Source organism: Mixophyes fleayi, chromosome 5 (assembly GCF_038048845.1).
Source record: "Mixophyes fleayi isolate aMixFle1 chromosome 5, aMixFle1.hap1, whole genome shotgun sequence".
Taxonomy (NCBI): domain Eukaryota; kingdom Metazoa; phylum Chordata; class Amphibia; order Anura; family Limnodynastidae; genus Mixophyes; species Mixophyes fleayi.
The window spans coordinates 124,734,928-124,749,264 of NC_134406.1; the positions used below are offsets into that span (position 1 = coordinate 124,734,928).

General features: G+C 39.7%; 1 protein-coding gene across 5 annotated transcripts in view; it reads left to right on the forward strand.

The window, feature by feature from the left end:
* EPB41L4B (erythrocyte membrane protein band 4.1 like 4B) overlaps positions 1–14,337 on the forward strand; it is a 359,971-nt gene that overhangs the window by 75,100 nt on the left and 270,534 nt on the right. For all 5 annotated transcript variants that reach the window (XM_075212804.1, XM_075212805.1, XM_075212808.1 and 2 more), the window contains 2 exons: positions 7,978–8,020; positions 10,678–10,756. In XM_075212804.1, coding sequence (XP_075068905.1) covers positions 7,978–8,020; positions 10,678–10,756 — 122 coding nt within the window. The remainder of the gene's footprint in view (positions 1–7,977; positions 8,021–10,677; positions 10,757–14,337) is intronic.

The following is a 14,337-nucleotide window of genomic DNA, read 5'->3' on the forward strand; positions in this document are numbered from 1 at the left end:
ACTGTGCATTGTGACACCCTTCTATCATATGCAGGGGAAAAAAAAACAGCTCACTGCTGTGAACTACAAATAAAACTGCTATTCTATTTGTACACAAAATACAGAAGCCTCACTTACACACATTTGCAAATGTATGATAACCCATCCGCTCCATCAAGGCACTTCTACTAATAGGGTGGGCCTTACTCTAAACAATTAGTCCCTATATTGGGTCATACATTCATGTGTTTTGAAATTGAGAGCTAACTTACTAAGAGGTACCCTGGGAACCTCCAAATAGAGGCAATAGAGGACCAGCACTTCATCAGTTGCTGATACCAAACATGCCTCTCAAACAACAGTACACAAATGGAAGATGGTTAATAAATTTCATAGGTTCACAGCAGTTGCTTGAAAGGTTGGGGATAAAGACAGAAAAAGATTCACAGCACACTGCTGTGAGGCAGTGGAAGAACTGCTATTCTACTTGTTTGTTAAAATGCATAAAACTAGTCGCACACATTTGGAAGTCTAAAATAAGTCACCCATTTTGTCACCATCATAGCCAACATTTAACTTTCTCAGAAACTTGTGCTACAGTAGTTCTTCTGTGGGATTGGACCAGTCGGGGTAACATTTGCTCCCTATGCCCATCAAAGAGCATTGGGCGCCCATGACCCTGCCGCCTGTTGATGTGTTGTCCTTCCTTGGACCACTTTTGTTAGGTACTAACCACTGCATACCGGGAACACCTCACAAGACCTTCTCTTTTGGAGATGCTCTGACCAGTCATCTAGCCATCACAATTTGGCCCTTGTCCAAATCGCTCAGATCTTTACACTTGCCCATTTTAACCTTCCAACACATCAACTTCAATAACTGTTCACTTGCTGCCTAATATATCCCACCCCTTGACAGGTACCATTGTAACGAGATAATCAATATTATTCACTTCACTTGTCAGTGGTTTTATGGTTGTGGCTGATCGGTGTATACTCTGAACATGCTTACATATATATTTCATTATGCTAATTTAGTCCAAAAGGGCATCCAGATTATTCTGTTAGGTTGCAGTTCCTCAATAGGAAGATTCGGAAGGCTTGGTGAATGTAACACTGTCGTTTTGTCTCAAATGCAACTAGAAAAGAGGACAAAATACCTTTTTGGGTTTCTTTACATCAGTTCAAAGGTTTTACAGTCATAACAAATTAGCTGTTGGCTTACTGGAAGTCATTGTTATGGTATATGACCATTGGACATGAAATGAAGAGCAATGTCAGAGGTTGCCTTACTATGGCAACCTCTGACATATCACAAGCCTTGCAGTAACCTGTACTAGGAGTGGGCAGTGACACTTTTTTTTCCCAACACTCAATGTTATGTCTACATTAAAGAGAAAAGGTTCTCTTAATCAGTGGCTAAGCAGAAAATGTGTTGTAGGTCAGCCTACAACAGTACAAGCAGACTGAAGATTGCTCCGTCACGTCAGGTAAGTAGAAGGCAGTGGTGAGCGGTAACATGCAGGAAATTCACAAATACATTAATGAACATTTTGCTGTTGCTTCTGTTTCTCCTGCAGCTTTCCACTTACCAAATGACCGAACAGTTACAACTCTGTTTTAGAGCAAAAAATAAGTCACTGATCACCACCTTACATTCAGACACAGACAAGACGCACATATCTGTATTAAACTTGCATCTGTGAGCGGGCTCACATCTTTTGGAAGGTTAGAGGCCAGCACATTGCCCTTAAACCCATGTTACCCATCTCCTCTCTTACTCTGCTCTCTTCTTTCTCTCTCTCCCTTCTCCACACCTCACTGCTGCCAAAAATATTTTTTCCGAAAGTATAAAAAATAAAACATGTCCCAAAATGACTTCTGCACCCTCCCATCAGCCATCCTCATCTTAAAATGCCTACACATAATCATCAGGCCTTTCTCATGTCACTCCAACCCTCCACATGTTACTTAGAGCTACTTGTCACAAATTGCTGCTACTAGCTCCAAAATGTACTGCATGTCCTCAGAGCCTACATGTACTCCAAACTTCGCTTCTGACTTACATGTTTAAATAAGCCTCCCACTGGCATTCCACCACCCATTACTCACCAGAAGTTCTAGTGATCATCCACCACCATTTGCCACTATTAAATACCCCCTGCCCAAAATTATATATCTTTTCTGTTTTGTGGTTGCAGCTTTGAGCCTGTAGACGAAGAAGGTAGATTATGTGGTGCTGACTGCACATCATTGCCTCCACTTTCTCCTCTTCTAAACCGACTGTTGCATTATGCTGTCTGTTTACCATTAATGACATACATAAGTGCTGGGAAGAGGCTGATGCTGTGGCCATGTGATGCATGGCAAATTGGCAAAGTCAGCGCTTAGTCCATGAACAAGCTGGCATGTATCCAATGACCACATAAGCCAAAACCAGCTACAGAACGCAACCATTCTTACCTCTACTTTGAGTTGGAACATATTTAGTTGACAAACTATTTTGACTTTTTTTTTGTTTTTGTAGGAAGCGGTTTATTGATACAGTTGGTAAGATTTGTCTTCACAATCAGCAAGCCACTGTCTTAAATTTTTTTGCAGTGCTGACAAACTATAATACATTAGGCTAATTTACTTAAATCCTTGTAAGGCAGAAAAGTACAGTAAACAGCTGACTGTTGTATACAGACTGCTGGAAATCTGGAGTTTTATGTGCTACATTGTGTGGTCCAAATAAATGCAGCTGAAATGGTCAAACTTTTAATTGTGTCCATTTGAATATGTTCTTCCTAAGTCTTGTACAAATCCAGATCAAATTAATGTGGACAGGTACCTGCAATTCAGCCGCCGCACGTGTGCGCTGGCCATCTTTAAATGGAGTACGGTGCCGGGAGGGATAATACCTGGCTCCGGAGAGGTTAAATAACCATCGCAATGCACCACATGAAGAAAGTGTGTGTAAATTTGTTGTTGAATAAATGTTGTTAATTCCCCTTTCCATTGTGCCTCAACAGTTGGAAATCTTCTTTTGTTTATGAACTGCTTACCTGATTTACACAAAGTATGTCTCTGCTGCCCCTCCCATTGCACCGACAGATACAATAGGAGCATGCTGGGACCAATGGTCCACCAAGTCAACACTGCTGGCTTGACTAGCCAAGATAAAGAGGGCAGCCTCTGGTTACCCAGTTAAAGTGACTAGGTACCTGTCGCCCACATGAACAGAGAGCAAAATAAGTTAACAGGGAGAAAATGCAGTGATCGTGAGGGAAAGACAGACAATTCTCAGGTGATTTTAAGCTCTGCTAGAAACCTGTCAACCACTATTAACATTATTTATTATGTCTACTAAGTGTAGTGCTGGAGAATGTTTATACTTCACCACTACTGATCTGGGTATTAAAGTTGCCTTGCAAAATCCCTTTTACACTAAAACTCCATAATTCCTGGGAAAGAGGAAGAGAAGACTGGGCTAGTCTAGGAGAAATCAGAACTAGATATGCCTATATGAGAAGTACCTACACCACATCACACCTTTGTCAGTGGGGCTACATTTAACTTATAAATCATTGTGGTGAAACATGGGACATTGTAACAATGTTCAGAAAATAACATTTGGGCTGACCACTAAAGTTACTAGGACATCAATCAGTGAACCCCTGCCTAAGTGGGCCTGTTGGCATACCTTATACAAGTGAAAATATGAAAGAAAAAAAAAAAACAAACCTTAATTTTACTATAACGCTCCCAAATCATTCCACAATTATCTCTATATTGTAGGTTACTCTCGACTTATAAGTAGCACAAATATTTACTACTGTAGTATATTTTTAAACCAGCTGTGAAATGAGAATAAATAAGAAAATGAAGTAACTTAAGCGCTTTTAAATTATTTGATATAATTTTTATAAAATCTGTGTACTTTTCTAAATTGGGCAGCAGAACTTGGAGTCTCAAAAAGGTGAAGGGTAAACTAATTTTAGCGTTTTCAGTTGTCTGCGGCCTCCACCTTTCTAACTTCTGATAGAGAAAGTGGTAACTGGTTTCTTCTATGTTTCTTCTATGTTCTGCGGCTGGATTTCAATCTGTGGTGAGACCAAGCTGGTTGTTATGGCTTCCAGTATCAATACAACAGAAAGTATTGGTATTTACTGCAAGCGGAGTGTCTTTATTTTGAACACTGGTAATATCAAAATGCAGTTGTGACCAGATGCGCTTGCTTCGACACCTGGTCCTCTGGAGAAAAAAGGATGAAGAGATGTTCTTCCTGCAGAGTTTATCTGGGTTTCTTTCTCTGTATCAGTAATCAAATGTTTCAGACTACTCCCTACTGGTGCCATCTGTCACCAGACATTCACCGACTTGCGATGAGATGTAATATATTCTCTAGATTTGGATTTAAATGCAATTTTAACTTGACAACAAAATTTACATCAATCTGTGATTTCCTTAATAATTTGCTGTTAGGTTTCCTATCTCTCTAAGACTCAGAATGAAAGTCTAATGACCCCCTCCTGTGCATTCAGGCTAAAAGATGTCTTGGTCACTCACAAATGAAACGGCCTAATTAGCATGGGATTTCCTTTCTTCCTTACAAAAACACATTTTCTCTAACATATGTCGACTGCATCAGAAATCAATGTTTCTAATACACAAATCTGTATATTTACAATGTTTTACATCAGCGCACTCTGCCACTAATTGAAATACATTTATACAATAAGTTATTTATAATTAATCCAGCCACAGAAGTCAATGATAATACAGGTATCACAAGACTGTAGGCACAACAGGCAATGCTGGTAAGATGTATTGCAGAAGTCAGACAGGCAGGGGTTAATACAGAATAGTCCGGCACTCACAGTAGCAGGTAGTGAGCAACCAGAATGTATTTGGAAGAATCTGGTAACGATGCAAAGGCACACTGAGTCACAATGGAGCTAAAGACTTCGTTATACCCAGATACCAGCATAACTGAGGGATTGCAGATACAAGGACACTTGATTTCCTGGTTTGCCACTGGAGCAGGAGGTACAGGTGGCCATGTATAGTAGATGAGACTCTGGTTTTTCAAGTTAGACAGTGGACTACAGGTATTGGATGTATGCAGGCACCAGATGATCCACACTAGAATGAGATTCAGGCAAGCCAGGGTCAGAATCTGCAAGAGCCACAAGCAATACCAGGGAGTAGACAGGAGTAAAGTCAAAAGAAGTTAGGATCTGGGTCATAGGTAAAGGTGGAACATGCAAAAGTCAGGTAAGGAGAACAACAGGCACAATTCACAGGAGTACTGACAGGGAACAGAAGCAACAAACAATTGATGAACTAAAAGGAGCAGTGTTTGGGGCTGGTAATAAGGCAGGAGCATATGCAAGTGGTGATCAGGGAAGGAAGTTAACTCCTGCAAGTAAGGTAGAAATTTCCAATGGCAAAACAGCAGCACCTCTGGTAGCATAGAGCTACTGAAAGCCAGATAGAAATTAGGATCAGATTCCAAACACTGGTTTAATATGAATATACTAAGGATAATCTAACACACATTCACAATACAATCATCAACACAATCCTACCCTTATTTTACACAGTAATAATTTGGGCGTGACTTGGATATGGTCATTACATCTTAGCGATCCTGCCCACTCAGTATTCACTGAGGCAGGTGTGGTTTGATCATGTGTTTTTAGTCGTCGTAGAATGTCCTCATGCCCTGGACAGGTGAATTATATGCACATTTGGGAGTCTTAATTCAGAAGTCTCCTGGTCAAGAGTAAGCAAAAATATTTTACACTTTCATTGAGTGTCCTATGTATGTTATTTGTATTCCACCTTGTATGTCAAATCTCTGAAATGCCCATCAATTCCAATTTACAATTATGTAGTTTAAATTTTTTCTACACTTTGCTGCATGCATGGGCCCAAAGCAGCAGCATTCTGATCAACATTAGAGCGGGTCTGCCATATGTCAGTTGGGACTAGGGGAAAATTTGATACTGTCCATAAAGATTCAATCTGACCATGCAACCCGAGCAGCAAGTGCACACAATTTCTAATTTGTCCTCGCAAATCACTGGAAGCTTGTTTTGTGAGATTGAACGGTGGTTCTGCACGCAGGGCAATAGCTGTAATCTTCCAACTGCATTTTCTGCCCATATAATAATCATATCCTCAAGATCACTTTTTGGTATTGTGGCCACTTTGATGCTATGCAGATGGTGATATTGATCAAATTGCCAACATCTAAGAAACCCTGATCTTAAACTGTTAAATACAGGTTTTCGGGAACTTTATTGGAATCCTGTTTTGTTTCTGCAAATCAAAGTAATTAAAAAGGTAAATCTGCATTTGCTAGGACTAGAGTAGCGCTGTTGGAACTGGTTAAATAACTAAATTGCATGTTTTTCATAGCCTTTCAAATTGCAGTGAGATCATGCTCACTGTTTTCCATAATAGCATTTAATGCAAAGCTACAACATATTTTAATTTTAAGGTATGTAAATAAGGCGCACATGTGACTGGATCGCTTATAAATAACTTATGATATAAATTTATTTAAAGGAAATAGTGCAGGGTGCTTATTTATATAATTGCAAATGTACTTATTTTTGATATTGTGTGTATGTTGGTAAAGGAAATATCTTTATTTTTAATACCAGAGGAGGAAATTAGTTTTTTGTTTTAACTTTGCTAGAGGAAACACATTATTTCTGAGGTATATACCTGATGCAATAAGCCTTTGTTGAGAAAGGCTTTTGTGTATTTTGGAGTAGTGAAATGATTTGTTTGGGGTTTTGTAACTTTCCTTTGGGAATGTGTATTCTGCAACTGTCTGAAAAAGCACCCATGTTAAACTCATGTTAATTAGCCCTTTTGATGTGTGAGGGTCCAGCACCTGAAGGCACAGGAAGGTTTAATTAGACGTGCTGTTAGTTTTTCTCTGTGTCTAAAACAAGATGCAGGAATTCACAGTAAGTTTTGGGATATCACAGATAAGTGTAAAATATTGTTAGCTTTGCATGTAAATCTATGTTTGGGTAAACACACTGCATCCTGATTTTATTTTAAAATAGCTCAGTCCTCAGGGGACTGGCTTACCCTATGAGGCTGTGTCTAAAAACTGTATAAAAAGCACAGTTTCCTATTGGAAATTGTTTTTCTTGTTTCATCTGACCTGCTCCCTGGTACCTTCAACCAGGGGGAGCGAATAAACATCACTTGCTTGAAAGACCTGCTTGGAAATTTCTCTATCCTTGTGACCTGCAGATTAGACCCAACTCTATTCGTTCCCGGCTGTTTCTGATGTTTGGACCCAGCTTTTCGGTTATCACCGCTCTGCCCGCTACCCAGCAACTCTGGCCAGTGTGATAGGCCAGGGGGTATCCTTCCACCGCAACCCTGATCCAGAGGAAGAGGTCAGGGGTACCAACCCAGGTACACAAGTAAAGGGGTACACTAGCAGCATCAGTTACCCAGAAGAAACCAGTTACTGGATGCCGGTAAGGAGTCCAGTGTTGGCAGCATTTGTAAGCCCCTCCTTAGAGGGCGCATTTTGGATAACTAAAGGGAACGGTGGCAAAGTGAGCCCAGCCGGTTCCCAGTAACAATAGACAGGGTGGTATAGGTGATCCATCCTGTCGCTGCACAGTTAGGACTCGATCATCTGTACCTAATATCTGTGTAATGCATGCTTCAGTGCCATCTAGATGAGCATTTAGTGTTTTCACTATTAAGATTAAGTTCAGTAAATAACTGTAACATTACATTAGTTCTTTTAGGGCACCATGATGTTAAAAATATATATTTTACCCATATCTGTGTTATGTTCGGTCTTTGTTTATTTATGTTCACTTTGTATAGACTTGTTTCATGCTTCAGACCTTAAATATAGCATTTCCTATCCAGTTACTGGAAATTTAAATATTCTATTTTAATTTAATAATTTTAATGCAATTATAGTATTGATGTTTGAGTAATGTTTTTTTTTTCTTTTTTTCTTAAGCATTGGTTGGATGATATGAAACCTATTAAGAAACAAATACAGAGTAAGTACTTTTTACGTGTTAGGTTTATTTCACTTGTGTTCATTTTCATTTACATTGGTAGTCAATGCGTACATTGTTTTTTTTCCATGCTGCCTATAGAAATACCTGAAAAAAAATTGAATGTAAGTGTATTTCAGGAATAACATGAAATAAATGTGTAGCATTATTGAGTAAATCCATGTGGTTTTGTTTTTTTTTTTTTGCTTAAAATTATTGCCCTACAGAAAAATACATTTTTGTGCTTTGATGCCACTGACTGGGACTTGGGTATCAGCCTGATCTTTGCACAATTCATTTTTTTCTTAACCTAATCAGAATCAATGTCCCAATTGTAGCAAAACTTCTCCAAAAATATGCTGCGAACACCATTCCTGTAGGAATAGGGTTAATAGAGTGGTGTTTTGGTTTTTGTCATGCTTCAAATACTGTTTTCATTGGGGGAAAAAGCTTCCACTTCTCATCGGACTTCACAACCCTTTTCTATAAACAGATGCAGTCACTCATTATCCCATAGAGAATTTGTATTTGTTGAGACATCTTAATTTGGTTACAATTAGAAATGTTATCTAGCAAATGTTTTCTAGAATCACATGATATTTCAGTTTTGCATGACTACATGTGTATATGCAGTTCTCTGTACCTTTTCTTTTGGAAATGTAATTCTTCAATTGCCATTTGCTATTAATTTCATGTTTGGATGAAATTGTTAAATTAAAATTTAACAGTTTCCTCAGAGGTCTCTGTAGCTCTTTGAACCCTTTAAGAGGGACTCATCCTCTAAATGACCCTTTTAAAGTTCAACGAACAAGTCCCACTCATCCTCTGTATTTAAAGGGCTAAAAAAAACCAAACAGATTAATTCCCACCGTGATCTGGGATTTTATGATCCTGCCGGAGCGAAGGCGTGCTTCCCACATTGAAAATGTGTGTGCGTGTATGCTGGGATGAAATTGTACATGAGCACAGCCTGTGGAAAATGTCAGGGATAGGGTGAGGCTCTTTCAGAGTCTCTATCTTTCTATCCCTGGCACTTGGAAAGCTGGGGGTACCCTTGCTTGAAGGAAGGAAGTCGCTTCTTTCTAATGATATACCCAAAGTATTTATTGTTTGCTGATTGATTTTGATTAGCAGGCAATATATATGTTAAGGGCCCAAAAGTGCTCAGCACAGGGATGAGTAAAGCCTCAGCAGAGAAGGATTTGGTTATCATGGGCATATCAATGGCTTTCATTATTGCTGTCTTTAATGTGGGACTACTGACTTTCAACGGATTGCCTGATAGTGGCAGTGTCATGGTAGGGCTAAACTGTATAAACCTTAAACCCAGTGACACCATCAAATCATTCATTGTAAAATGAGTTTATTATAAACTTCTCTATATTTATACATTTGTAAATCTGTCTACAATAGTTTGACTTTCGCTTCATTTTCACTTCACCAAATAAAGTAAAATAAAAAGTGACATGTGGTAATTCTAAATATCAGTCATGCTCTATAACTAGGCTAAAGACCTTTGCTGTGCGCTATACACAACACAAGGTTGATCCAACTGTATCATTGACTGTCTGCCGCACTCAATCAGGTGATGCTATGTTTGGGCCCCAAGCATTACACTGTTTTCTCTGTACTATTGTGCAACTTCCCACTGAATTATGGAGGTTGGGTTTTCCATGCATCTATACTATTTATCTGCAATTTTTAAGATTTAGCATAAATTAGATTGTCAACATCTTTCCAATCAACTTGCTAAAAACACATTGATGAATTGTTAATTAGTATCTCCACTGAGTAAATTGCACTGGGATTACTGCTTCTATAAAATATTGCACTTTTGCAAAGCATGAGACAGAAATCTGTGTGTTGCCTACATTTAAAAAGCACATGATTTGCTTTTCCTTAAATGAATACCACTTCCAAATTATATTTCTAGTTTTATACAATTATTCATAATCTGTGTATAATAATTCTATATTATGCTTTTTACACTCCAGGAAAGTTGTTTAGTATATTGAAAAGACAGCTTTCCTAAAAGCTTGGCTCAATTAAGAGCTGAATTAACTGTTCTTGAGACCCAGTTCAGGTGTTCTGGAGTCCCAGCCAGACAGCAGGCTGATTAGCATCTGCAGGGCCTATAAAAGGGTGTGCCAGCATGCTGTGGTGGTCTCGTTACCTGGGGAAAGAGGTAGGAAGCCGAGAGAGACATACCCTGAGAGAGAGACCTACCCGGTGTGCTTGTAAGCAGAGCCAGTGCTGGGATCTCCAGTGACCAGCCCAGACCACTCTGCCATGCAGAGCAGCAGTGAACGACACTCCAGACGGGATGGCGGAACTGTCTCGTCTAAATCTGGACAGTTTGGTGGCATGATAGCACATTATAAGTTGTAGTAGGTGGCAGAAGAGCCAGAAGCTGGAAACTCCACAAAAGGATTCCACACCTTTTCTGTAAAGCACCTTTAGTGTCAGCTATGAAATGTAGTTATAAGGTACGGATTTCTTTTGTCTAAATATTAAAATAAGACTGTCTAAAATGATGGTTTGGATTGGTTAGGATTAGTTAATTAAAACATTTATTCATAGAAACTCTGTGGAAAATAGTCTAATGCTTAAGTTATACTATATGTACAGTACAGCATTAATTGTTCTGTTTTATTTAACAGTTGGCCCTCCCTATACTTTGCACTTTCGAATTAAATATTACTCCTCTGAACCAAACAATCTTCACGAAGAGTTTACAAGGTATGTTCTGTGCATTAAAAGATTTGTAGCACATTTGTGACAAATATTAATAAGCTATTCCTGATCAGATGAAATATTTTTGTAGAAACTTTTAGACATGTCAATTGAAATAAAATGAGGATGGAAGTTAAAGAGAAGCAATATCCCGTACTTGCCTACTCTTGGCAAGTTCTGAGCAGGAGAGGGGCGTGTCTAGAGGGCGGGAGGGGGCGGCCAAACGCGTCATTTTGGACCCGTCCCCGCGACAAATATGCCGTTTTGTAGCAGAGGGCAGGGCCAAAATGATGCGATTCACCGCAAATCGCGTCATTTCAGCCCCGCAATTGCGGGATGGAGATTTGCCAGCTCTCTCGGGAGTCCGACCCGAATTTCGGGAGTCAGTTGGCAAGTATGCAATATCCACAACATTGAAATTGTTTAATTTTTACATTGCAACCAAGTGATGGGCAGAGTTCCTAGTCCATGCTAGAGAGGAGTGAAATTGAAACAAAAATTTGCACACCTCTAGGTTCCCGGAGGAAAGTTACATTTATGCAAGATGCAAACTTTAAGTACAGTTTTTGCTTTGCCATTTTGCTGTAAGCAATTGTGCACACTATTTCTAAATTTGCGGTATGTATAATCTATGAATAGAGCTGGGATGACAACATTCAAATTGCTCTGCTGTATGGTGTGAGTGTGGTTTGATTCTTGAGCCAAATTCAGCTAACAAAATGGCCATATGTGGAATGGGGTGAATACTCCTTGGAACAGTTTAGAAAATTTTGCTTATATCTGCTTGGATGTGTTTTCCATTGCTCTGATAGTCAAGTGCAAAGGAAATCAGGCTAATTATAAAAGTGGACATCACTCTAAACATTCATGTCTAGTCTTAGCTGTGAAATGAGCTACTGCTTCCACAATATGATCATTTTTGCTCTTGATTAATTTCACATGAGTTTAAAGCACAACATAAAAAGCTCATCTGTCTGAATCTCAAAAGTGTTTATACCAGTACTCTTCTTTTTAAACAAACAGATAATAAAAGTTAATACATTGTTGGAAATTTTTTAAATTCCATTATGTGGCATTTATAAAACTCAATGTTTAATATTTAAATATATAAACCGGTATCAGAATAAACAACATGAACCCAGGTTGTATATTCTGCTATTAACGTGTCTGCATGTTTGCCTACCTTTGGGTAGGTATAAAAATTCACACATATTTAATTAATTTCAACGCTCCATGTACTAACTGGAGCAGGAACTTTTTTTTTGCAACAACTGGACTGTAAAACTGTAGCTCCTAATTTACAACCCATGCATCTTATTGGTTCTGAATGGTCATGCATTGGCTGTCTGAGTCATACTGATGCCACGCCAATTTCACATGTGACATGCTCTTCAAATTATCATCAAGTGGTTTCCCTGTTTGAAGTTATATCTACACCAATAGAATGATTGGATACCTGCTATTATAGAACTCATTCTATTTGTTTCATTGATACTCTTTTGGTGGAGGATATTTAAGTGATTTACTTACTACAATATACAGGTTTTATTCATAAAAATTGGTTCTTCAACCCCACTGACACACAGGATGTGTCATCCACATTGTTTTAAACCGGAGCCTGGGACCCCCATCTTCGGTCCCTTCCCTACCCCTCCACCCACCCCCCCCCCCCCCTTCATGCTAACATCTCTTCTGCTTTTCCCTCTTTGTCTAGTTTTCAGACTCGTCTCATTAAGCTTTCCTTTTCCACACCCACCATGACTATCAAGATAATATCTCTAAATGTTAACGGTTTGAATGCCCCGCAGAAACGCACCATGGCGCTTCAAGAATTAAAACGCCTTAAGGCTCACATAGTCCTCCTGCAGGAAACGCATTTCACACACTCGCACCCAAGTCTCACAAATAGAACCTTCCCGCATGCATTCTATTCCACCTCTCCTCGCAAAACTAGGGGCACGGCTATCCTAGTCCATCAGTCAGTTCCATTAACTGTACATTCCACAATAACAGATGACCAAGGCAGATATACAATATTGATTGGCTCGATTTCCCAAACGCCCATAACCATAGCGACTCTTTATGCTCCTAATGTGGGACAAGGATCCTTCTTTTCAGACTTCTTCGCTAAACTTTCTCAATCAGCTATGGGACACGTCATTTTGGGTGGGGACTTTAATGTCACGTTGGATGCCAAGCAAGACCGCTCTCCGTCGTCTCCCTCCTCTCAGCAGACCTCCAGAGACTCTCGTCATCTTTGCTCCCTAATCAAGCTGTATGATCTCTATGACTCTTGGCGAGTCCTGAACTCTTCTGCTCGTGCATACACACTTTTCTGTCCCTCATAACGTCCATATACGCATAGACATGATTTTTACAGATAAATCCTCCACTCCTTCCCTGCACTCTTCGGATATAATCCCAGTTACCTGTTCGGGTCATGCGGCGGTTTCTCTCAATGTTCATATTCTTCCCTCAGTCCGCCCCCATTGGTCCTGGCGCTTACACGACACCCTTGTCTCCAAACCGGAAAACTTGCAGAAAGTATCGTAGGAAATTGAGGAGTTCAAGAACTTCAACTCCTCCCCACATATCTCACACTCTGTCCTATGGGAGGCCCATGAAGCTACTGTTTGAGGCCTCTTAATTAGCATATCAGTCCAGAAAAAAATTAATTTAGCACGTTCTCGAATCTGAGCTTGTTTCTCTCACCATGAAGCATCAACGTTACCCAAAACGCAAAACTTATCTCAGAATCCTGGCTGTAAAAGCTCAGTTACAGCAACTTTTGTCTAATAAAGCGGCCAACACGCTGAAATGTCTCCGCCAAAGATTCTACAAGACAGGAAACAAAGCTGACGCTCTCTTGGCTCGTAGTTTACGCACCAAACGGACCCGCAACAAAATTATTCATATTCAAGATGCCTCCGCCAGTAAGGTATTTGACCCACAGAAGATAGCTAACCGTTTCCAGGAATTCTACTCCAAATTGTATGATCTTCAATCTGACACCCCCCTAAAGATCTCAGACTTCGAATCAAAACATTCTTAAATACTTGTCGTCTACCCACGCTTAACGAGTCGCAATCTTCTTCACTTAGTCAGGGTATATCCGCTGACGAATTGAAATGCACAGTTAAATCCCTGAGAAATACGTCCACCGCGGGTCCGGACGGTCTCACGGCCATATCATAATCATCATTTATATAGCGCCAACATATTCATTAGCGCTTTACAATTGGGGACAAACATAATAAACTAATAAACAAACTGGGTAAAACAGAGGTGAGAAGGCCCTGCTCGCAAGTTTACAATATATGGGACAATGGGAGATTGACACATGAGGTTAAGTCAACATTTTGCATTTTGGCACAGCCAGACTGCAAAGGTAAAAGTGACTCATAAGCTAAATGAACCCGTCACACAACAATGTATGTCAGGGGGTGGTTGTCTTGTGTGAAATTGTGTAACAGGCTAAAGGTAGCGAGGTTAAGAGGGTGGTTGAGGAATATTATAAGCTTGTCTGAAGAGGTAGGTTTTCAGAGAATGCTTGAAGGTTTGTAGACCAGAGGAGAGTCTTACTGTGC